The 26,151-nt window shown below is 34.4% G+C and overlaps 1 protein-coding gene across 4 annotated transcripts in view; it reads left to right on the top strand.

The window, feature by feature from the left end:
- Positions 1 to 26,151, top strand: part of NUP205 (nucleoporin 205) — a 114,618-nt gene that overhangs the window by 53,466 nt on the left and 35,001 nt on the right. For 2 of the 4 annotated variants that reach the window (XM_037836097.1, XM_037836094.1), the window contains exons 16-30: positions 1,516 to 1,615; positions 2,001 to 2,138; positions 3,394 to 3,583; positions 4,881 to 5,001; positions 6,405 to 6,486; positions 6,782 to 6,946; positions 7,261 to 7,385; positions 14,621 to 14,735; positions 16,406 to 16,555; positions 17,102 to 17,176; positions 17,513 to 17,670; positions 18,151 to 18,231; positions 18,954 to 19,145; positions 19,674 to 19,938; positions 20,028 to 20,126. In XM_037836097.1, the coding sequence (XP_037692025.1) occupies positions 1,516 to 1,615; positions 2,001 to 2,138; positions 3,394 to 3,583; positions 4,881 to 5,001; positions 6,405 to 6,486; positions 6,782 to 6,946; positions 7,261 to 7,385; positions 14,621 to 14,735; positions 16,406 to 16,555; positions 17,102 to 17,176; positions 17,513 to 17,670; positions 18,151 to 18,231; positions 18,954 to 19,145; positions 19,674 to 19,938; positions 20,028 to 20,126 (2,056 nt within the window). The remainder of the gene's footprint in view (positions 1 to 1,515; positions 1,616 to 2,000; positions 2,139 to 3,393; positions 3,584 to 4,880; positions 5,002 to 6,404; positions 6,487 to 6,781; positions 6,947 to 7,260; positions 7,386 to 14,620; positions 14,736 to 16,405; positions 16,556 to 17,101; positions 17,177 to 17,512; positions 17,671 to 18,150; positions 18,232 to 18,953; positions 19,146 to 19,673; positions 19,939 to 20,027; positions 20,127 to 26,151) is intronic. The other 2 variants (XM_037836098.1, XM_037836096.1) reach the window with 1 other exon arrangement.

The following is a 26,151-nucleotide window of genomic DNA, read 5'->3' as shown; positions in this document are numbered from 1 at the left end:
ATTTAATCACAAATAACTGAAGTTCCTTCTTTGTCAATTACCTTATAATTTTTGCTTCCCATGTAGTAGTAATAAACACTGAGAGGAACGTAACATTTTATTTAAGCTCTGCAACTACCTTGTTAACATATATTTTCTGATTGGATGAAAACAATAGCAGCCATGCGTCATTAAAGATAAGTCATTTCAGATGAGTAATGGATGCTGATGATTGCAATCTCTTCAACAAAATGTTCTGATATGTTTTTAAACTTGTCTTAAATGTCTTGTCTTTCTTTTCTTCAGAAGGTCGTTATGACCTAAGTGTTTGTTTAGCTCAGTCAAATTTTTGCTAGGTGTTACTGATTTTCATTTATGCATATTTGTACACTTCAAATGCTGCTTTCCCTGCCTAACACTGATTTCAATTCTTCCTCAACATAGTTACCCTAAAAAACTTGCTCTCAATTTTGTGAAATCATTTCACTATTTAAAGTTTTCTTGATGCTTACCTTATGTAACTATATTTGAGGGCACTAATTCTTTACCAGAAGCACTGCTTTGGATTCAGATAAATAACAGACACAGATTGTTAGAGGAAGTGTGTATATTTGTCAAGCCAAATATCCATTATTGTACAGTGATATGATTTTTTAATTTAAATAAAGAGATTTCCTTAACAGATTTGGAAAATACAGAAAGTGAAATAATAAATATAATGATTTAAAAAATCATCCTGTAGGCCCAATTGATAAAATTAGGTGCAATGGAAATAATGATTATAAAATAACTTAAAAAAACTATTCTGTACTCAGCTACCAAATGCATATTAATATTCCACACAATGGCTTTTTTAAACAAAGTTTAATTTTATGTACAGTTTTATATTCTTCCTTTGACATAAATAGTTTTCCTTATTGTTACATAGGTTTTAGAAACATTTTTAATAAGGAGATGGTACTGTGGTCCTTTGGGACAAAACTACCAATTATTTGTGTCTGCTTAACTTTTTTGGTTGTAGCCATAGGATGGAACATGGGTCTGAAATTAGAACACCTAGGCTTGACTTTCAGCTCTTGCTGCCAAGGTTTATGGTCTTGGGTAAATCATTCACTGCTTTGAGCTTCAGTTAGCTTCCTGTAAAGTAAGGTGGTTAGCTTAGATGATTTCTCAGAGCCTATCCAGCTGAAATTCTTAGAGAAATGTGAAATATTTGACACTTTGGAAAATTGTCCAAGTCTGATGTTGTTTAATTCTAAATTAAATATAACCAGACACTAAGTGCTTAAGATTTGTTAATGAAGCCCAAAAAGCTGCTATAGAAATGTTTGAGTAATGCTTTTTAAAATATTTTACCTTGAAAAATTAGACAGTTGCCAAGTGAATTAGGATTTCCATATTGCTTAGCATAAAATAATAATGTAGATGGGGGACTTGACTCATTTTCTGGTGAAAAGAAGTGGGAGGAATAAAAAGTCTGGCAAGGATATCATGTTGGCCTATTTTATTGTTCTTGAAATATGTGTTTTTCTGTAGTGGGAAGTTGCTGAAGTTGTTTCGGAGGTGTTTTATAAATTGCTCAGAGATTATGAGCCCCAACTTGAAGATTTTGTAGACCAGTTTGTGGAACTACAAGGTAATTTGTTCCTTTCACTTTCAAACAAACTGTCAGCTATTAGTTAAGTATAGAATTAGAATTTAATCCTTTTTATTCTATTGTTTTAATCATTTTAGTTGTTCCTCTTAAGAGAAAATAAAATAACATTTTTACTGAAGGAAAGACCAAGGACACTGCCTTATAGATTCTTTAATGACTTAATATGTAATAGGTAACTGCTATATGCAAATCAGCCCTTATGGGACTCACCATCATATAGGTGTGTGTCATGTCTTTAAATTGAAAATTGCTTTCATCTGTTTAGATGCCATTTAATTTACAAATCTCATACATTTCATAGAAATGAAGAGTGTGACAAAAATACTAATTCACCATCTCTTGGACTGTGTTATGTTCTATTTAGGAGAAGAAATCATAGCCTATAAGCCACCAGGATTTAGTCTGATGTATCATCTTCTGAATGAGTCACCAATGTTGGAGCTTGCTCTTAGTTTACTGGAAGAAGGAGTTAAACAGCTTGATACCTATGCTCCTTTCCCTGGTATGTGCTTGAATATCCTTGTATCTTGTAAACAGTCTTGATAATTTCATCTTTTTTAAACCAAAGGTTTGAAATAGATGATCTCTGAAATTCTCTTTCACTGTAAGGATCTCTCTCTGTATCTGAGGTGGTATATTCAGAGAGTCGTAAAATGAAAATGTAAGTGAAAATAGGCTACAGTACAGAGACTTTCACTGTGTCCTTGCAGGATAGTTTGTCAGTAATTCTAGTTATCTTTCTATCACTTTGACTGCCTAACTGTAATCTAAAGTACTTTTTCTTTTGTTTGCCCATAATATTTATTAAACACTTATTATAGTGCCTGATACAGTAAATGTTTAATAAATTTCATTTAATATGGTTATTATTACTACTAATTATTAATACCTATTGACTGCTTACTATGCCTTTGGCTCTTTAAAAGTGCATTACATATATTAACTCATTTAATCTGTACCATATGTGGTAGGTATTATTATTTCCACTTTCCAGTAAGGAAACTGATGCTCAGAGGTTTTGCATTTTCCCAAGTAAATGTCAGAGCTGTGATTTGAACGTAGGCAGTTTGACTCCACAGCACAGCTTTGTTATGGAGTATGCTATGTATGCAACTATGCTATATTTCCTCTACTTCAGATGGTTGTGATCTAAATGAGAAAAGACAGACATATGAATTGGAACTGTGTAATCAGAATACACAGATAAGAAACTGTAGAGAGAAATAGGCCAAAATTTTAAATTTGAATTTTGGAATTTTAGGAGATCCTTGTTTTTCTGCTGCTTTGCAGATTTTCCATGAGTTATGTGTATTGTTGAATCAGGATTTCTCAACCTTGGTAACTCTGATGTTTTGGGCTGAATTATTGTTTGTTGTGGGACTGTCTTGGATATTGTGGGCCTGTACTCATTAGATACCAGTAGCATTTCCCCAGTTTCAACAACCAAAAGAGTCTCCAGATATTACCAAATGTTCTCTGGGGGTCAAAATTACCCTCTGTTGAAAACCACTGCCCTAAAAAACCACTACCTAAAAGGTAAAGGAGAATTGAATCAAGAAGCCATTCCATAAATGTAATCTGGGTCATGAAAATAACTGAATTGCATGGGTGAGTCATTTTGTGAAGTTGCTGCTGACAGTTTAAAAAATTCAAGTTCTTTAGAATCTGGAACTTGTCCTTTATCCTTTTTCCCTAAGAATTGATTATTAATTTCTAAGATTCAGTTAGAACTTTCTAATTTCATTTTCTGTTTATAGGGAAGAAACACTTGGAAAAAGCAGTACAGCATTGCCTTGCACTTCTCAATCTTACTCTTCAAAAGGAAAATCTCTTTATGGATCTTCTAAGAGAGAGTCAGCTGGCTCTAATAGTCTCTCCTTTAGAACAGCTATTGCAAGGAATTAATCCCAGGACTAAGAAGGCAGATAATGTAGTGAACATTGCCAGGTAGGTTACATTTGTAGATAGAGAAATGAAGAAATGATGATCAGAGGGGCATTTCTAGCTTCGATTTCCAAATCTAGTAGGATCCCTGATTCATTACCTGTTGTTTTTGTATTTTTGTGGGGTTTTTTTGCTTCATTTTTTTTTTTTTTTTTTTTTTTTTTTTTTTTTTTTTTTTGCCTTCTCTAGCCTCTCTGAAACTTGGAATTTATTTTCTCCTTCCTAATTTATTCTATCTCCTAAAGATTTCTAAGTCTAAAATGATGTTATCTTAATATTGTTTGCCTCCCATAGGGTTATTGGTATTTGGAGGATAGAGGTATGGAGCAAAGTTTATGTCCTTTGATACCTTTTTAATTGTGTACCATGTAAATATATTACCTTTCCAAAAATAAGGTGAATGTTAAACAAATGAATAAATAAAACAAAAATGTAGTAATCATTTTCTTTTTAGGGAAGGAGATTCACAGATTGATATTTGTTTAGTAGCCATATTTCTGTTTTTGTTACATGTTTGCAGATTGAAAGGAGATGTATTTTTTTTGTTTTAGTAGTAAAGACTCAAAGTATCCTCAAGTTACTTGATAACAGATTTGGCTTAAATTTAGACCTTAATCTAGCTTAAATACTTGGAGATTTGTAGTGTACAGGGATTCACATTACCTATGTTTACAATAATGGAAATTTGTAATTTATGTTTGTTAAAAATTTGGAATCAGTCTAATGGTCCAATAGAAAGTGGCTAAATAAATTTTGGAATATTATATAGCCATAGAGTTTTTTTTAAAAAGAATTTTTAATAGTTTGGTAATATGATCCTAAAATAGCAATTAAAAAAATAGAGCAGTAGAATGAGTTAGAAGTGGCTCTCCCTAGACTGTGTGCTTATGATTTAATTTCTTCTTGATACTTTTTCACACCTCCATGTTTTCTATAGTGAACATACTTCTGTAATAAAAAAAATTAGAGTATTTATCTATGTGTATACACACACACACACACACATGCATACAGTTCAGATTAAAATATTGACCAACAAGTTTAGATTTATTTCTTAGTCTAATATATGGTTATGTCAGTTATCCAGTGAACCAAGGATTCCTGGCTGATGGCGACTGAATTCCAGTCAACATGCTGCTGTGCTCTGGCTGAATCTACTAAAAGAGGGGATTCTTTTTCAAGTTCGCCCAAAAGTGCTCAGTGTGCTAGTGGAAGCCCTGGTTCTAAGTGTTTTTATTGAAAATAGTCAGAAGCCAAAAGTTTCCTCACATGGTTCTTCAAATGTTTTCCTGTTTTAAAGATACCTGTATCATGGCAATACTAATCCCGAATTGGCTTTTGAAAGTGCCAAGATCCTCTGCTGTATCTCTTGCAATTGCAATATTCAGATAAAATTGGTTGGAGATTTCACACATGACCAGGTAACTGATTTTGTTGTTCTTGTCATTGTTATTTTTTGGTGAATTCTGAGTAATTTAAAGTCAGATGTGTCTGTGGAGAAATCATATTCTTACTTGTGGAAAAATTCTCTTTAAAGTGAATATTAGGATGGGTGAAAAACCCTATCCATGTACTGGGCTGTATGTATTTGTAGATAATACTATTCACAGTGGTAAGTGTGTGGCTGTATAACCTGATGTGCCTGCTGCTATCCCAGTCACATTTAAAGTGGTTAGGTTTACAGTTGCAGCTTATGTTTGTTTTTTGCTACTTTTGTTTCACCCTCTGTCAATTGCCTATACATGAGCCTCTGCAGTTCAGGATGGTTTCCTAGAGAGCCACAGCCGTGTCATTTCATTTGATACTACACTGTAGATTGTTTTAAGTTTTCCTTTTATTCAACTTGTAATAGTTCTGTTTCTCATTACTCAGTAGCTACAATTGGGGAATCATCTATTTTTCCCCCTATATATAGACATTTATCCCATTAAATCTTTATGTTTGGAAATCACTGCTTTAGCTAGTTGAACGATTTTATTGTTTACTACTTCACAAAGTTTTTAAATAGGACTCTTCTGGCATTTGGATTGGACAGTTCTTCATTTTGTGTGTAACTATCCCTTACATGGCAAGAACTTGAGCATCCCTGGTTTTTTGCTTACCGTCTGTCAATAGTAACCTCTAGTTGTTGTGGTATCTCAAAACAGCCCTACGTATTTCCAGTTGCTCCCATGGAGAGGTGGCACCATCCAGATTGAGAATCACTATTTATGATTTTATATATATATATAGTGGCTTTTGGATAAGGTTCATGAAATTGCCCAAGAAATCACATGTCTGTAATCGGGATATCGAACATTTTCAGTTCACTAACATTCATTTTAGTATAAATTATTATTCTCAATATCCTGCTTAACTTCTAGAGAATTTGAGGAGTATCTCATCTCTCAGCCCAGAAATATAGAACTGGTAATACATAATTCATTTTGAAAGAGAAAAGATGAGAATTTTATTTTATATTTTAGTTAAGGTCTCATAGCATTGAATATATAATGAAGAGGTCATGACGCAGTGATTTAATGTTACTTAAAAAAACTAGTTTGATTCTTTTGGGAGGGAAACTTATGTAAACAGATTTTGAAATGGACAGTTTTGAATTTTTGTTTCTTTAATTATTTTTATAGAGTTGACTTGTGGCAATTTAAAGAACTGACCTTTCTATGAATTAAAAAATAAGAAACTAAAACCTAAGTACTTTGTTTGGAGCAGATTTGCCTTTTTCTTTACAGATAAATGTTTATATAAACCTACATCATTTATCATAATTTCTTTAATATTTAGAAACTTTTGATAATTTGCCATTTTTATCTCTGTATGACTTCAGAGTGTAAGTCAGAAGCTGATGGCTGGATTTGTGGAATGTTTGGATAGTGAAGATACAGAAGAATTTGTACGTCTAGAAGATGGTACGCATTAGAGTGATATGCATATTTCTTATTGTGTATGAATACTTAAGATAAAGAATAATACCTGAAGTTGTTAATTGCCTAGTGGTGATAGAGAAATTAAGAATTTTCTAGAATAAAATGTTCAAGACCTTTGGGAGACCTCTTTGAACAAAGTGAAACCAACATAATGGTTAATTAGGTAAACTAAAGTTTAAAAAAAAGAATGGAGAGTTGGAATAAATTTTTTTCATTTTTAAATTTGGCTTATACTAACTTTTGTTTTGTAATTGTGTTTTATCATTTTCGAATTAAGGAACAGAACTTGAAAAGAAATTAGCTGTAATTCGTCATGAAACAAGAATCCACATCTTGAATCTTCTCATCACCTCTCTGGAACGCAATCCACCCAATCTTGCTCTCTACCTATTGGGCTTTGAATTGAAGAAACCTGTTAGTACCACAAATCTACAAGATCCAGGTATAGCCATAAGACACATAGGCATTTATTTCTTTCCATATTTGTGTATTTAAATGGTCATTTATTAATTTCTGGGCTCATGGGATAATTCATTGAAAGAAATAAGTAATGTATGACAGCTAATGTGATGGGTCAGTCTTTAGGTCTTCAGATTAAGACTAGACAAATGGAACCTTAGAGAATTGGAATTTTACCAATTTTCAGTATTTGAAAGGGTGTTAAGAAGAGCATATGTTTACTTTTGTAAGGGTAATTTAAGGTTTTTAATGCAGAAATTCTGATAGAAAAGTTGAATTTCCTTTTGGTTTGTGTAGGAGTGTTAGGTTGCCCTCGGACGTGCCTTCATGCCATCTTAAACATCTTGGAGAAAGGAACTGAAGGGAGAACAGGCCCAGTGGCAGTGAGAGAATCTCCGCAACTTGCTGAGCTGTGTTACCAGGTATATAGAACACTGTACTTTCTAGCATTTAATAGAAGACACTTAACTAGATGCTTGAATAGTGAGACTGAGTTGAATTGAGTTCAGAGAGTAGTTTACCAGTCTTTCATTTACAGATACAATCCATAAATAACAAAACCAAAGATCCTATAGATCCAAAGGTCCTATAGGTTTATCACTTAAAAAATGAGGGAAATTGTTTGTGGTGGATTTTGACTAGGTAGTGTAGAGACTTTCTAGTGTGCTGTGTTTAATGTAACTTCTTTTTGGTGGAGAGGGCAGTGGATTTCAGTCACAAGACTTCTGAGTCTCAGCTCTGCCCCTTATAGTTAAGTCACTGTCTTAGTTTGCCAGGGCTCCTGTGGTGATTTGAAGCTTTATGTGCCCCAGAAAAACAGCTTCTTAAATTTAATCCATTCCTGTAGGTGTGACCCATGGTAAGTAGGACTTTTTGACGATGTTACTTCAGTTAAGATGTGGCTCAGATCAATCAGGATGGGTCTTAATCCTATTACTGGAGTCCTTTATAAGTGGAATGAAAAACAGACTTGGAGAAAGCCATGGAAGCGAGAAGCTGAAATTCAGTGGTACCCGGAAAAGAATAGAGAGGCCAGAAGAGGCCGCCATGCAAATTGCCATGTGACAGAGGATCCAAGGACCAGGGATTGCCAGCAGCCAGCCCCAGAACACCAGTCTTTGGGAAGAAAGCATTACCTTGATGATGCCTTGGTTTGGGCTTTGTTTTAGTCTCAAAACTGTTGTTGAGCCCAACCCATTTCATGGTATTTATTTAGGAAACAAAAACAGCTGCTATGGCAAATTAACAAACAATAGGTTTGCTTAAACAAGAAGCCTTTATTGTCTCATAGTTTCAGAGGCTAAAAGTCCAAAATCAGGACATTGGCAAGGCCCTGTGTTCTCCCTGAAGTCTGTGGTGTTCTGGAACTGGCTTGCTGCAATCATTCAGGTTCCTTGGCTTGCGTTTGTGCCTCCCATTATGTTCTCTCTCTCCTTGGGTCCACTTTTCCAGTTGGCATTGGCTTCTGGCTCCTCGGATTGTCTCAAAATTTCCTCTCTTAATAAACTCTCTAATCTTATGGATTAAGGTCTTCTGTCATTCAGTTTGGTCATACCTATATAGGATCTTAGAAAATCCTATTCACAAATAAGTCCACCATTTAACTGATAATACATCCTCAAATCTTCCTATTTACAAATGGGTAAAAACCCATGGGAATGCAGGTTAAAATAAAGAACATGTCTTTTGTTGGGGTACATAATTCAGTCTACTGTACTCACTTGGACATGCCATGAAACATTTCTGAGTCTCAGTTTTTAATCTATGAAATGGACGGTTGTAATACTTAAATGTGAATGTGAGAACGGTGTAAATTATGAAGTCCTACAGCTGTGTAGGGTGGTAGAAAGTCAAATTAGTGTCAAGTTTAAACTAAAATGAGGACTTTGTTTTATTTATTTACTTGTATTTCTTGTTTCATGAATTCTGTAAGTATTTGGAGGACTAGGCTTTGTAAGATGTGACTTGACTTCTCAAATTAAGTGATATTCTGATTCCTACTTTCATAAGAACAAATGCATCAGTAATTTTAGTGGCTTGTAGATTTTTCCTTGTTATTCTCTTAATTTTCTTTTTGCAATCTTAGTGATTTTTTTTTCCTGTCCTCGGTCCAAATAGTCCTTCACTATACCACAGTTAGTCTTCCTGTGTTTCAAAATTAATTTTTCCTTAATGAGGAACAAAGTTGATGTACGTTTGATATTTTTAGATAGAAGCAATTGATTGGCTTGGTCATCTAGGCCAAAGGAGTTAGGCACGTGAAATAAGTGAAGCTGTGTTTCAATCAAAAGGGAATTGGAGGAAAGGATGGGGATCTGGCAAATTGAAGAGCACATGGGCTGCTTTATAACCCCTGCTAATTCTTACCATGTTGGAATGGCAAGTCTTGTGGGGCTTTCTTTTTTTGTTTGTTTTGTTTTTTTTTTAAAGAATTTTGAATTTGTATAGCTGTGAAAATTTTTCCAATTTTTAATATTGTGCTGGCCAAACAATACGTATCTGTACCAGCAGCCTACCAGTTTACAACATACACATTTATGACCTTGCTACTCAAAATGTGGTCTGTGAACCAGCATCATCTATATCACCTACATGGGAGCTTGTTAGTGCATAATCTCAGGTCCTTTTCCAGACCTGCTGAATCAGCAGTCTTCATTTTAACAAGAAATATTGATCTATTTTTGATGAAAGGTGCTTTTTTCACTTCTTGGTTAATACTTAACCTGTTTCAAAAAAGAATTTAAGCCAGTAAGAAGAGCTTATTAGCGTAAATAAATCTGATTGTAGCAGAAGGACATAAGTTAGGACTTATTGGTATCTTTATCATCCTCTAATATAAGGCCTTCGGGGTGAAGAAGTTGAGACTGAGCCTTATGCCTCTGTTCTCTCTTGTAGGATGGAGATTTTTTCTAACTGGTTTTTGGAAGGGTATAGGGCACACCTGAGCAAAATAGCTTCTAGTATTTTTTCAACTCATTTTTTTTGTATTCTCCTCAAACAGTATTGCCTCTCACATTTTTGAGCATCTGTTCTTGTATTTTCTTAATTTACCTGCTAATATGTGTAACTGCATATTTTTGTTTTGTTTTGAGAAGTTCATTATTGGCTTAAGTTTTTGTTTGTTTATAGAATATCAAAAGAGTATCACAGCTGGTTGGAAGATAAACATACATCTGCAACAGAACTCTTTAATTTCTAACTTGTGTTCTTTTCTTGTCTTTTTTCTGGTGTATACATACTGTTTATTGAGCTATACTCAGTACACGTACAATTTTTTTCTCAAATTCCCTACAGTTTAATAGCAGTGCTTATAAAGAATTTGACTATTTCAACTTTAATAGTAGATAATGATTCTAAAAAAAGCTCAAATGAAGTTACAGTCCAAATATGAGTTTTTAAAAACTTTTTATTTTGAAATAAATTTAAACTTACAGAGGGCAGTTGCAAAAAATAACACAAACCCTCTACAGAGAACTCCAGCATACCCTCACTCCCTCAGAAGCCCAGATCCACCAAGGTTAATGTTTGTCTCCTTTGCCATTTCCTCCTTTCCTTCCTTCCTTCCTTTTTATCTATTTTTTGAACATTAGAGAGCAGATTGCACACATCATACTCCTTGAACACAAAATACTTCCATGCACATTTCCTATGAACAGGATATTCACTTCTTTGCTTGATGGTACCCCACAGATTCCTCAGGCTCAGTTCACATTTCTTCATTCTTTCTTCTTCCTCTCCCTCAGACTGGTTGATTTCTATTGTCTTATTTTCAGGTTCATTCTGGGGAATTTTTTACTTCTGTTACTATATTCTTCAGTTCTGGTTCCTTTTCATAATTGCCATTTCTCTTGATATTCTGTGTATCTTCTATTGTTTTCCTGATTTCCTCTTGTTCTTTGTTTATGTTTTCCTTTAGCTCTTTGAGCATAATTAGGTCCATTTTTAAAAAAGTCTTTGTCTGGAATGAACCCAGTCTGATCTTCCTTATTGATGTTTCTAAGGTTTAATTTTTTTCTTTTGCCTGAGCCATCACCTCTTGCTTCTTTGTATGTTTTGTAATCTTTTGTTGAAACCTGGACATGTTAATATTTTAGTGTGTTTTTTCTGGAATCTAGACTTCGAGGCATCAGTTCCTTAAGTCTGTATTGAGCTAATATTATGACAGTTTTCCCTGAATACCAGGAATTAACAACAACAATGACAACAACAACAAAAAATAAGAAGAAGGAAAAAGGAAAACATCTTCTCAGTCTGTAGATTTACCTGCAGGAGTGTTTTCCTTCAGGGCTTATCCATCAGTGAGTTGGGAGGAAAGCTCCAGGCAAAAGCTTAGGGGCCTTCCTGTACCTTTCTACTCATGGGTGTTGTCTGGGCCATGCGTGTGTGTCCTCAGGAAGTCCCACATTTACACAGATATAAATAACCCCTCTTCCTTTCCCCAGAAAATAGTTTCCTCTAGGTCCCAGGTACCTCACTATATATCCTGCAGCCAGCAATCCATTGCCCCAGGTAGCACAACTTGACTGCTCTCCCATAGAGTTCTATCGGAGAGCTCCTTGAGCCCCCGTCTACATTCTGGGCAAGTTCTGGTAGACTGAGTCCCTCAGGCCACCATCAGACAGGTTGGGCCAGACATACATGTTCCCAGTGTGTGCACAAGGGTTACTCTGCTCCCTCTGGAACCGGGATCGGGGATCCACACTGGGGGTATAGACCAGATCTGTGCTGAGCCAGTTAATATTAGGGGAAGGGCAGTCGGGGCACCATGAGATCCTCCTGCTTTTAACTGGTCTTTTTCTTGATTCAGTGCTCACCCAGTTACTGCAGTTCTTTAACTGTTTTCATGAGCTTTTAGAAAGATGTTTTTGTGGAAACTGGTTGGTTGTTCAAAGCTAATGTGTCATTTTACGTGTTTTTAAATAATGTATTTCTAGGCTTGGGATTGTTGTGTCAAAGGATATATGAATAGTTTTATGATTTATACTTAAAATGATAGCAATTGTATTTGTATTGATGATGTTAATAATAGAGGAGTCTAAAGTCCCTGGTATATGGAAAGCATTAATAAATACTTTCAAAATGAATCACTAATGAATGACAGTTTTCAGTGCCCCTTTGCCAAATACTGCGGTTTGCCTTTTATAATTTAAAAGTTTGGTGATTTACAAGATATAAAACGATGCTTTATTATTGCCTTAATTGTTTTTATTAGTAAGCAGAAAGGACATTTTTCTTTGAGTATGGACTTTTTAAATTTTCCCATGTTAAATGTTTTGCCAATTTAACTTTTTGCATCTTTATGATATTCTTACACCTAACAGAAATCTGTATATATATTGTAGCAATTTTCTTTTTGTTGTATTTGATATAAAAGCTTTTTCTCCCTGAATCTATTGTTTCTTTCTTTCTTTCTTTCTTTTTTTTTTTTTTCAATTTGCTATTAGAGTAGTTGTGGGTTTACAAACCAATCACGTATAAAATACAGGATTCCTATACACCACCCCACTACCAACACTTGCGTTGGTGTGGAAAATTTGTTGCAATTGATAACACTTTTTTTTTTTGTAATTCTATTTTTTTAACAGTACTACAATTATTACAATTGATGAAAGATTATTTAAGTAATACTATACCTATTGTCCATAGTTTACCTAGGGGTATTTTCCCCTCATATTCCCAACCTATTATTTTTTTTCATGCATGTTTTTATTTTATTACTTATCTACCCTACACTGGATAAAGGCAGTTTCAGTCACATGGGTTTTACAATCACATGGCCACATGATAAAACCTATATAGTATTACAATCATTATCAAAGTTCCAGGTTACTGGGTTACAGTTCAACAATTTCAGGTGTTTCCTTCTGGGTATTTTGATAAACTGGAAACTAAAAAAAAATATCTGTGTAATGAGTCAGTATTCATAATCATTTGTTAAATACTGATGTGTCAGTTACACCTCCTCCCTCTCATTTGATCATTTTCTCAGTCTTCAGGGTTATCTGGGCAATGACCATTTTAGCTTCTTTGTGCTAGAAAGGGATGTTGAGTTTATGGGGTAGAGGAATGAAATTGGTTGATGTTCTTGGAGAGACTGGTGACAGTTGTATTTTGAAAGTTCCAAAATCTGAAAATCAAAGAGATGTTCCTTCGGAGATTGTTTTAACTAGCTATGAAGGTCCTTCAAAAACTTTGACCAAAATTTTCTACCAAGCCAAAGAGGACGTTTCCCTCGGGTTATGTCCAAAGGTATCTTCTTGGAGCAGAGTTGGGTAGGACAAAGGGGGAGTCCCATGGCTTTGAGACCCCCCCCCCCTTCAGAGCTACTCAGGATTGTGTCACCTTCACCCCCAGAGGAGTCCGTGGGCCATGGGCGGCTATGGATCAGGAATCCCTAGTCTCCATAGATGCTGGAGTCCGTGGTCCAGTATTCATCTTTTTGGCTGAGCCCCTGACGAAAGGGTGAGATTTCCTGGAGTCAAGTTCCAAAGGTTAGTGTAACAGGGACTTTTAAAGCGATAGCAATAGAGAATTAGGAGGCAGAATTTCTGAATAAAATCTGAATAAATTAGAATAAAATTAAAATTCAGAATAAAATAGATTATCTGAGTAAAATACAGTATTCCTAATTCAGGCCTTGAACTGTCGAACTCCTAATAAGACACAGTTACTAATAACTGAGCTAATTGCCTCCCCTCCAGGATAATTTCTTACATTTGCCCTTTACTTACCAAAAAGACAGTTGTTGCAATTACAGGATGTCTTGGATGAAATAAATCTCTGACTCTAAGATTTAGTGGATGCAGTCTCTGCCTTTTACCCCTAAAGCCCGAGGTCGGAGAGGGTGAGAGACTTGCCAGGCCTCTGGGCTCCTTGGCACGAGGCCTGGGTCTCCGATGCCCAGGGACTGACAGGGCTGCAACCAGGAGGGCTCTCTGAGGACCAGGGCACCTCAGGGTCGGTCACCCCTATGGGTCTGCAGTTTTCCTGCAGCCTTGGCCGTTCTGGAAACCCAGTTTCTGGAACCCCAATGTCTGGAAAACGGGGCTGAGAAGCGCAAATGGCTAGAGGGCATGAGGACCTGGAACAGCTTATGCGACCCAGAGCTTTGGGCTGCATTCTAGCTTTGTTTCCTGGGCAGCAGCCATCTTTCTCTAGTTTAAACCAGAACATATAGGAACTATTGTTTCTTTAAAAATTTTCATTTAGTTGTATGAGAGTTTATATTTGTTACATAATTGAATTTGTGGATCATTTTTGTAATTTCTTCGATTGTTTCAATTTGTCGTCTTCCCGAGTTTGAGATAAAATAACTGGTTTTCAGAAGTTAATTCCAGGTAATTTGCTTATAATAATAGTTAAAATACCAAAGCTTGTTAATTATTTATGTATCAATATATATATTTAGAGTGATTTCAAGGTGAGTCTTATAATAATGTCATCAGTATTGTCATTTGTATTCCAGTATATTTTCTTGAGTTTAGGTGCCAGAGACTGCTTATTATTCTGAACTTTTTGCATGTGTTTTTATCCATTTGGCTTGAGTTGTTGATGGATCTTCATTTTCATTTGATAGATGTAAGCTCACATTTTATGATGTTAACATGCATAAATCAAAAAACACTGATTTAGGCATTTTCTTATTTTAATTCTGCAGGTAATACATCAGTTATGTGCATGTTCTGATACATCTGGTCCTACAATGAGGTACTTAAGAACCAGCCAAGATTTCTTATTTTCTCAGTTGCAACATCTACCTTTTTCTAACAGAGGTAGGGTATTATTTTCTGTTATTATTATATCAAATTTCCAAGTCCAGTGTTAAATGACTTTATTTACACAGCATTTTGGGGAGCGGTTATATCGTACTTGTGGAATTCTGTTTTTTTTTTTTGAGTCATTTCTGTTACTTTACTACTTTGTTAATTGCGTTCGTGATTTGTGTTTAAGAAGCCTGATGTTTTAACTGCTAGCACAAAATTATTTGAACATAACTTATCAAGGATGAAACTTTTTTTTAATCTTTTTTTTAATTGTAGAATATAACATATATACGTGGGTCAAGTGCAATTTAATAAGTAGTTAGAGAGCAAATTTCAAAGAATATTATAGGTTACAGTTCCACATTTTCAGTTATTTCCTTAATGTGAAATATAACATATACCAAACAAGAATAATATTTGATTCTCTTACTAACATAAAATTTGAAGATTGTATTGCAGGAATAAGAAAATACTCATACAAAAACATTCTAGAAATACAAACTTTCCGAATGAAAATTGTTGCATAAAAATCTCTTTGAATCAATTTAGATTTTGAAATGAAAACCAGAAAACTAATTTTGGTGGAAACCATTTATGACATAGTTTATTGACATGACTAACACAATTAACCAGGCTAATTCTGGGTTATCAGTATTCTACTTTTGTTTTTTATTGATTTTGAACAGTTTTCCAAATTCTGATTATAGTCAGACAGTGATGGTCTATTTCCAAAAATTTTAAGTGTAATCTTTGTGTTTAGGAAATCTAGGCTCACAGATTTCGTAGCAAGTTTCCATTTCTTATAATTGTGAGCTTCTAACTTCGGGTAATGGTGTGAGATGCTTGGAAATTATCTATGGCGTAAAAGTTTTTCACTTAATTTTTCACTTAATTTTCATAAGTGTATGTTTATTTTAGTGCTAAGATTTTGTTTATATAAGCAGCTTTTAGAAATTCTCTTGTATCTAATTAGAAAGAAAAGCTAATATCTTGCCTATTATGGTGTTTTCTAAAAAACTGTCTAGCTTTGCCTGTTATTATTACTAGTAGTAGTATTGGTGTTAATTTTTATTTGGTGAATTTTATGTTTATACTGTCACAATATAGGACTTCATGGTCCATAATGTTAGAATAATAATTGATTCAAAAAGTCCTAATGTATCCGTGATTCCCAGCCCTAATTATCATTAAGCCAGATGTCCTTGATTGTTTTGAGAGATACTATAAAGTTATTGAATTTATTTTAATTTATTTTAATGCATTTCTTTCGTGAAATAAAAATCAAACTATGTGGTAATTTGGTTTTTTTTTAAACAAGCTGGTGTATTTGAGAATTAATTACTTTTCTAAAAGTATTAAGTTCTATATTCCTGTCAAAATCTGACAGGCTCATAGTTCTGCAGATCTGTGTGAAATTATCCTGGTAACGAATACTTGATTCTCTTTCTTTCTTCATTTGCTTTAGCTTGTCTTTCATAGACATAGCCTAGCTTATTTTTTATGTATGGTTATCTTTTTCCCCCCTTTGGTAAGTTTGCAGAATGATAAATTACTGTGTCACCAAGTTTCATAAATTATTGACTAAGTTAAATTGAAAAATATCTGGTTATGGAATTTTAGGTCTCTTCTGGTTTTGTGTTGTTGCTCTGGGAAACTAAACTTATGTATTTAACCTCCAGAATATGAAATATCTATGCTGAACCAAATGTCATGGCTGATGAAGACTGCCTCAATAGAATTACGGGTAACTTCTCTGAATCGTCAACGGTCACATACCCAGAGGCTCTTGCACCTGTTATTGGATGACATGCCAGTGAAACCATACTCAGGTGAACTTGTGAATATTGGCGTTTGTTATATTTTGCTGCTTAGTGGTATATGATTGTAGACCAAAACATTTCTTCCCACCTTTAAAACTTTTTTCCTTAAAGCACAAAATTTAAAAATAATCTCATGATTATTTTATTATTGCATTAAACATCTACACTATGCTGTGGTCATGTACACAAAATATTCATTGTAGGTTGTGATACTGAGCCAGCATGAATCAAGCTATTTCAATATGTATTATACATGCAAATTAATCTTAAGCTTTTTGAATCACCTCATTGGCATGATTGGGTCTTCCTTTTTGGAGTTCTGATTATCCTCCCTGCATTTGTGAAGTGGATCCTGTAGGGACAGAAAGAGTTAGATGAATGTTGGTAATAAATCCTAATCAAATTTTTGCATTTTAATTATCTGTTAGCAAAAGGCTCCTTTGACCTAGAAACAGTGACCTAGAAATAAAATACCTTATGTTTGCTATTTCCAAATAAATGTAGTTTTAAGAGTATTTTTTTCACTTTTCTGTTCCGTTATTATTGATTCTCCAGCAGATGGTGAAGGTGGAATGGAAGATGAAAATAGGTCTGTTTCTGGATTCCTTCATTTTGATACTGCTACAAAAGGTAAAGCCCTTTGAATTTGAATAAACTTATTTTACAGACATGGATGAAACTGTTTAAAACTTGAGAGAGAAGTATTATGCCTATATCTTCGTATTCTAAATTGTTATAGAAAAGCTACATAAAAGATTATTTGTCATCCAAAAAAATCTTTAAACTAGGTTGAAAGGATGGAAAGAAATATTTTTGCAAAGAGATGTATTGGAAATGAAATGAAATTTAGACTTCAACACCATCTTCAGTTAACTTAGCACTGTCATTGAAAGTGAGTGGAATATGATGGGTTGCTCCTTTCCTTGCTATCCCAATTAAAAGTGAATTAATTTTTATTTTTCCTAGTACGTCGAAAAATTCTAAGCATTCTTGACTCGATTGACTTCAGTCATGAGATCCCCGAGCCTTTGCAGTTGGATTTCTTTGATCGGGCCCAGATTGAACAAGTTATTGCTAACTGTGAACACAAGAATTTACGTGGACAGACCGTCTGCAATGTCAAGGTGAGGCCTGGTTTAAAGTTTTTGTAGTATCAAATGGTTCAAACTTTGAGTCATCAGAAAAAAAACATAACTGTACAGTTGTTTTTTCCTACATTTTTATTACTAGCTAATAAATAATTTATTAATATTTTTGGGACTAGTTTTCACTTGTCAAACTGCCAGGAAAATAAAAATCAATAGGCTATTCTAGCTTTACTTTTTTACAGGTTCCTTGTCACCTCCTTCCTCTCAGCAGTCATCCCACCCAGCTAGAACTATGGAGTGGTTTTAACTGTCTGCTAAGTAAATTGTAATGACTTTGCCAGTAGGAAGAAGATATCCAGAGCTTTAATTTACCCACCACAGAGGATTTGGTATCTTTCTTTTACATAAAGTGATACTTAACAGTTTTGACTGTAAACTGGAGAGTGCCACTGTTAGATCATAAATTGTTCTATTGGTGTCTGAAATGGTCTTGTTTTTCTTTTTCCAATTATACAGCTTCTTCATAGAGTTCTTGTAGGTGAAGTAAATGGCCTTCAGGGTATGGCAGCTATAGGTCAGAGACCTTTATTAATGGAGGTAAGCCCATGTTACTTTAAACTACTTAAATTGATGGTTAAAACACAAAACAGTAACTTGATTTGTAGTTCATTAATTAGTAAATTACATAAACAATAAATATTAATGGAATCTTTCACTTTTGACTTTATAAATTTTAAACAAATGAACTGAAGTTAATGTATAGTATGCCAGAATAAATAACATCTTTTTTGTTAGGCTGATTAAGGATTTGCAACCTATCCCTAATTTAGACTTCACTTACTCCCTATGATTGAGGGAGGAAAAAGTCATTTGTCATCACATGTAGAGAGTTATGGGTAAGAGGGCAGATGTGGAAAACTAAACACACAGAAATACATCTGGCTCAGCAAAAGCAAGAGTCAAAGAAATAAATGTCATGGAAACATGTCAGTGAACTTAGTTTTAGGCAACTCTAGTGTTCCAGGATAAGTATAAGTGAACAATTACAAGGAGAAAGAAGATGGGGTTAAAACCATCTGCGCCTGTACTTCTATATATATACAGGTGTATACATAGCCTCGTCTATTATTTTTCATAGCCCTGTCCACAAATATAACATAAAAGTTATCTGCTGTCTGGCATACTGATGGTAGGTTTCCAAACTGTAATATACATAATTTTTTTCTGAGTAGTTAACAGTGTTAAACATAGGAATCTGTTGGTAATAGACATTATTTGTCTGTGTATTAACCTTGTGATTTCAATTTCTGTGGCTTTAGGAAATCAGCACTATACTTCAATATGTGGTAGGAAGAAACAAATTGCTTCAGTGTCTTCATGCAAAACGGCATGCACTGGAGTCATGGAGACAGCTGGTAGAGGTTATACTTACAGCTTGTCCCCAGGATCTCATTCAGGCAGAGGACCGACAACTGATTATTCGAGACATCTTACAAGATGTGCATGATAAGGTGATTTACTTTCTAGATTACAATATATTGCTGAAAAAATATTTACATAACATTTGAATATTAAAATATAGTATGCCACCTTAATTTTTTTTTTCAGTTTTAAAATTAGGAATAAAATAGAACTGTGCAGTGCAAATGTTACGACTTTCCTTGTGGAGAGAGATTAAATTTACACAGTAGTGGCTCTCTGGTAGGGTGGGTATCAGAAATTTCTAGGGAACTTTTCCAAAATACCCATGGATACATCCCACCCCAGACCTACTGAATGGGAATCTCTGGTCATGTGACCATTTATGTGAATTGCCCCAAAAACACCTTCTTAGGTGAATTCTGGTAGAATCCCTTTTGTTAAGAACACCTGTCTCCTAGAATCATATTTAAATTTCTCTCTCTGTATTAGTCTTCTTTTCTCTGAACCTTCTTACATTTCCATTCTTATATTCTAATAGTTGAGAAGCTAAATGTAAATTTGTTAATGATTGTATCTGAAAGCAGGATTCTAACCTTAATTTATCTTTCTACTTTAAGATACTGGATGATGAAGCAGCACAGGAGTTAATGCCAGTGGTAGCAGGTGCTGTGTTCACCCTGACGGCTCACCTAAGCCAGGCTGTTCGCACAGAACAGAAGCAGCCATTAGTCTCAGGACCCAGAGAAGCCCATTATGCTTTAATGCTTGATAGTTCTTTCACCTCCTCTCCAGCTGAGAACCCAATGGTGCGTTTTGCTTCTGTTGGAGATTCTTCACTTCACATCATATTGAAGAAGCTGTTAGACTTCATTTTGAAGACAGGTTCTTTCTTCTAAATTTTCCATAAATTACATTTTGGGTATTTGTTTTAACTTTAATTAAAAAGATTTCACTTTACTTTATCTCCCCAGGTGGTGGATTCCAACGAGTGAGGACTCACCTGTATGGCTCTCTGCTTTATTACTTACAGATTGCCCAGAGACCAGATGAACCAGACACCTTAGAAGCAGGTAGAATCAAATAGATATCTGATCTTTTCTGTTTTTAGAGATTGGTGACTTTAAATTTAAAAGCCACTTCTCCATCTTTTGGCTAAACACAACTGTAATAAATGAGTCTGTAACTATTAGAGCATTTACTACGAAGTCTAGGAACAATATTTGGTTTTAAAAATTATGGAAATAATACATGTGTAGTATTAAAAAAACCTCAATAATATTTCTGTTATACTTCTCCCTGCAGTCCTTCTGAACAACATACTGTGCGTAGTGTTCTACAACATCTTTCTTCCCTTTGCAGTACATCATAGTACATATCTAGTTGATTTTTTAAATGGTTCTGTTATTCTATCAAATAGATGAAACATTTATTTAAACATTTTTCTTATTGATAGGCATTTAAATTGTGTCTTATTTTTTACTATCACAAACAGTGGTGCATCAAATATTCTTTTATATGCCTATGTGAGTATTTCTTTAGAAGGATGCTTCATGGTCAAATTTCCATGTGAAAAAGTTTTCACATTTTAATTTGAATAGATTATACCAAATAGCCTTCTACAAAGCCTTTACCGACTTGAACTCTGTATCAGTTGTATACAGCTTTTTGTAGTAGTGTGAGATTTTCTTAGGATAAATTCCCAGATGTAGAATTTCTTGGTAAAAAAATAAGTGTATTTAAAATATTGATAAATACTACTCTCTAAAATGTTGGTAGCATTTTTAATTGAGAACAATAATCTGGAACCTTTGGTTTCCAGACATAAAAAAACATTTTTAACTGTTCAACAGACTAGTACAGTAACTCTATACCAGTGTTATTCTGCCTTTTGTTAAAAACTTGTCAGAAGCATCTTCTGGTAATGTACTTTTTTGGTGCCCATCTCCTTTAAGAATGTTTATTTCTACACAAAAATCTTAAAACCCACTGTGTGTGTAAGGTATAGATTATTTTATATTATCCTTTTAATGGCTATGTATTATTCCACAGTACAAATGGTGGATTTACAGAAAGGTAGTACCTGCTTAAATAATGCACAAAAATATTTTAAAAAATACTTTTTTTAAAAAAAGCAACAGAATATTTCAGAAAAACTTTAAAAATATATATTAGTTCTTTTTAGAGAAGTGGTAATGGGGATTTCCCCTCCCTCTCCAATCACACCTCATTTTCCTCTCTTTTCACATATCTAAGTTGTATTTTTTTTTACATCACAATTAGCTGAATTGGCAAAAATCACCACTTAACCACTTGGTGGAGTTCTGCAGCATGCTTTTTCACAGATGTCATTATCAAGACTTGATAAAACAGTATGACCATAAAATAAAATTTTTCTATGATTTTAATTTTCAAGTGATCCATTTTAAGAATAATTTCATCCCTTAATTATTTTTTGAAGTTTTTTCTTAATCATAATTAATGCTTATTTTGACTTATTTTACAGAGTAAAGTGTCTGTTCCCTGGTGTGTTTTTATGTTTCAAATTAGAAATGTTAATTAAATTTAATAAATGTTTGTTGAGCAGTACTTCTGTGCCAGATGCTGCCTAATTCTGTGTTGGTTTAAATCAAATAATTGAATTTTCAGTGTTTATATTTCCACATCTCTTTACTTTATGCTTAAGATAACCATATATGCTGAACCCAGGGCAGACATTTTCCCTGTTTAAAGGAATCTGACTTACAGAAACTAAATGACTATTTTGACAGACCTGAGAATTGGTATCTCAGTTTTTTTGACTTCCAGCAAAATGTTGTTTTCCCTGATAGCACCTCACACCCTTATCTTTTTATTTTTCCTTTTTGTAATTTGTAGTTTTTCCCTATTATAATTTGATAGAAAATTTCTAATAGCAATGCCTTTGCAACTCATATCACAAAGGGCTAATTCCTAATGTATGAAGACCACGTATAAATCAATAACCCAATAGAAAAATGGGCAAAGGATATGAACAGACAGTTTAGGGAAAAGGAAATTCAAAACACTCTTCAGCATATAGTTAGCTTTCTTAACATACATATGCATAGATCCCGTTGCCTGGAGTTGGGGATGTAGTAGATCTGGGTAGGAATCCAAGCATAGAATTTTTGGATAAAATTCCTTGAGGGATTCTTATAAGTATCCCTTATTAAGAAACACCGGTGAAATTAAAATACAGCATTGCTTATACATATGTAATCCCTGGGGCTTGGTTGGTAGAGTTTGATATTATGAATATATTCTCTGTTTTTGTCTGTTTTTCACTCCTTTCATTTTCTTTCTGTTTTCTACCGATGACCACTGCGGACAAATGTGGATACTTGACCAGAGTCTAAATGTTTAATATGAATCAGTTTCTGTATTCTTAATTTAGTATGTTTATAAAGCCAGCCTATAAAGTTAGGCTTCCCTGCTTTGGTACAAGGCATCTAGTGTGTGCTTGGTTTTACTTCCATGAGATTAGCCCTGTTTTGGTGCTTTTGTATTCTCAGTAAAATTGAGTATATTGGTTATATTTTTTGTTAAGCAAATTAACTATTAACTTTACATTTTTTTGGAGCTTATCATTCAACCTTTAATTTATACTTAATTGATAGAGATGTATGGAAGATGTCAATTTGAATACTTCATTTTAAAATAAAAATTTACCAGCTCTTTTATTTTTGGCTTTTCTCCATTTTCTTTTAAATTGGCTTTTCTTTTTCCTTAAACAAATTTGACAAGTTAATGGTATTCAGCACTATCCTTTTCATAATTCTTTTGGGCTTTTCTGACTTTTGAGCAAGACTTATTTTTGTTGCTCTTTATTTATGAAACCATAATATCCATTTATCTTTCTAAATATAGGATTAGAAGAGACAGTTTATTGCCATTATTAAGTTTTTGATGGTATATGATAAAAGAATGCTACTGTGGGATTTTCAGTTTTTGTTATCTAGGAGTCAGTGTAACCTGGCTACAGCTGTGCATGTGTGTGTATATTAAGTGTGGGCTTTTTGCTTGATGTGAAATTTTTTTTTTAATTCAATTTTATTGAAATATATTCACATACCATGCAATCAGTTGTTCATAGTACCATCATACAGTTGTGCATTCATCACCCCAATCTATTTTTTGAACAGTCTCCTTGTACCAGAAAAAGTAAAAATAAGAAAAAAAATGAAAGTAAAAAAGAACAACGAAATAATCCCCCCACCTTATTTTTCATTTCATTTTTTCTCCCCATTTTTCTACTCATCCATCCATACACTGGATAAAGGGAGTGCGATCCACAAGGCTTTCACAGTCACACTGTCACCCCTGGAAGCTACATCGCTATACAGTCATCTTCAAGAGTGAAGGCTATTGGGTTGAAGTTTGATAGTTTCAGGTAGTTACTTCTAGCTCTTCCAATGCATTAAAACTTAAAAAGGGTTACGTATATACTGTATAAGAATGCCCACCAGAGTGACCTCTCAACTCCATTTACAATCTCTCAGCCACTGAAACTTTATTTCTTTTCACCTCGCATCCCCTTTTTGGTCAAGAAGATGTTCTCAATCCCACGATATCGGATCTAGATTCATCTCTGGGAGTCATATCCTGTGTTGCCAGGGAGATTTATGCCCCTGAAAGTCAGAGCCCATGTAGGGGGGGAAGGGCAGCGAGTTCACCTGCTGAGGTGGCTTAGAGAGAGAGAGAGGGCCACATCTGAGCAACAAAGAGATACTCAAGGGGAGACTCCTAGGCACAATTACATGCAAGTTTAGCCTCTCCTTTGCAGTTACGAGCTTCATAAGGGCAAGTCCTGTGATAGAGGGCTTGGTACATCAAACCGCCAGTCTTCTATGTTTGTGACAGCATCAGCATTAGTCCAGGTGAGGAAGTCCAACACTTCTGCATTTTCCCCCAGCTCCTCACGGGTGCCCTGCAAATATATTTTTATTCTCTGCCCAAATTACTTTGGGATGTGTCACTATTTCACTCTAACCTGTACAGACTTACCAGGTCTCACTTGCTATTCAAAGTTCCATGTAATTATATTTGAACAAACTGACTGTAGAGTTATATTGTTTAGAAAGTATAGATCCTGCACCATATAGAAATCTCTTCCTTTGGTCTCATATGGAAGTTGAAATTTTAAAACACAGTCAGTTTCAACCTTTACCCTTTGGCCCAGTTTGCCCTAGTCCTAACCAGAGCTGCTTCATTCATATCACTAATTGAAGTCTGGGGTCCTTTTCAGCTTTTTTTTTTTTTAAACAGTTGCTGTATGCACTAATACTGACATTCATATCTGCCGAGCTCTAGCTCTGAGTTTCAGGTGTCACACAGATACCCAACGTACCAGAGACCAATCAGGTTATACACTAAGGGATCAGCATCTCACAGTTTGGAGATAGCCATTACAATTCAGGAATAGATTTGACTGCTGTAAGAGTCATTACAATAATCGTTCCCCTGTTAGGCTGTGTTGTAAGATTCAATTCTAAGTTTACACATTGTATTTAGTCCATATTGGTGAGGCATTATAGTGTTTGCCTTTGTTTGTGGCATCCTTCACTCAAAATACTGTGTACAAGATCCATTCACCTTGTGTGTCTCACAGCTTCACTCCTTCTTTTAGTTGCTCAGTCTTCCATTGTATGCATACACCACAGTTTACCATTCTGTTCCTCAGTCTGTGTACCCTTACGCCTCCTCCACCCATTGCAAATCATGAATACTGCCTCCATGAGCACCAGTGTGCAAATGTCCCTTCATGTCTCTGCTCTCACATCTTCCAATATTGAGGCTGCAGGATCTTATGGCTCCCACATACTTAGTATAGCTATCATTTTTTATTGATTTGTAACTTCCCTTTTCTTTTCACTTGGTATTTTATGAACTTCTTTTCACCATTACATAACATTTTTAATGACTGTATAGATTATGTCACTTACAGATGTCCCATTTAGTCTATCCAATTTTAGACATTTAGATTATTTCCAGTTCTTCACAATACAAAGCAGTAATCAGTAGTAATTTGGTGGTTGATTATATTCATTTGTTACAGGAAGCAGAAAACGTTAATAGGATATAACAAAGAATTAAAAGACTGTGGTCTTGCTTTCATAAAACTTATACTCTAGTTGGCAGTATTAATAAATATAAATATTTATAAAATAGTAAGTGTTAAATTGGATGATACAGATCCAGGGTGCCAGCAAGAGAGGGTTTTAGTCAAGGGAATGACATAACTGAGAAACAAAAGTCTCATGCCCTCCTTTGATACTAATTTGGAAGTTAAAAGTAAGTATGACTGTGATGCTAGGTGAAATAGCCGGATACAAAAGGACAAGTACTGTATGATTCCGCTTATATGAAATACCTAGAATAAGCAAATTCATAGAGACAAAAAGTGGATTGGAAGTTACCAGGGGGCATCGGGGAGGACACTGGAGAGTTATTACTTAATGGGTAAAAAGTTTCTCTTTGGGATGATGAAAAAGTTTTGATAATGGACAGCAGTGGTGGTAGCACAACACTGTAAATGTACTCAGTATCACTGGATTGTACGCTTAAAAATGGCTAAAATGGGAAATTCTGTTATATATATGTTACCACAATAAAAATGAAAGTGAAAAAAAAAAGTGACTACAATAAAGTCAAAGCAGTGGTGAGCATATTGCTTTTGCTTACTGTAATTTATTTATGAAACTTTTTTAAAAGGTTTATATGAAACCTGTGTAATGTATGATAATATCTTTAATTGCTGTTGTGCATTTAAATTGCTTTTATAATGTATGTGCTTTTTATTTTTAATAAGTATTTCAATTTAAGAAAACAAAGAATAAAAATATCTGGTTTTCTGGACGTAGGTTTTTGTCTACTTTGTGTCAGATCCAGTCAAGCCAGATTCTCAGTAGAACATCAAAATAGAGTGATTAGCAATACAAATACAGGATATTGCTTCTCTTAGAGTTTTATAATTCATTTTCAATTTCTTTGATCATTTATCCTTTCCTCATACTGTGATTATTTTAGTGTATATATATGAAATATGTGCATTGTGTTCTTCAAGTTAACTTGCCCAGA

Source organism: Choloepus didactylus, chromosome 5 (assembly GCF_015220235.1).
Source record: "Choloepus didactylus isolate mChoDid1 chromosome 5, mChoDid1.pri, whole genome shotgun sequence".
NCBI classification, from domain to species: Eukaryota; Metazoa; Chordata; class Mammalia; order Pilosa; family Megalonychidae; genus Choloepus; species Choloepus didactylus.
The sequence above is the reverse complement of the archived record's forward strand: the minus strand, read 5'-3'. Positions and strand labels throughout refer to the sequence as shown.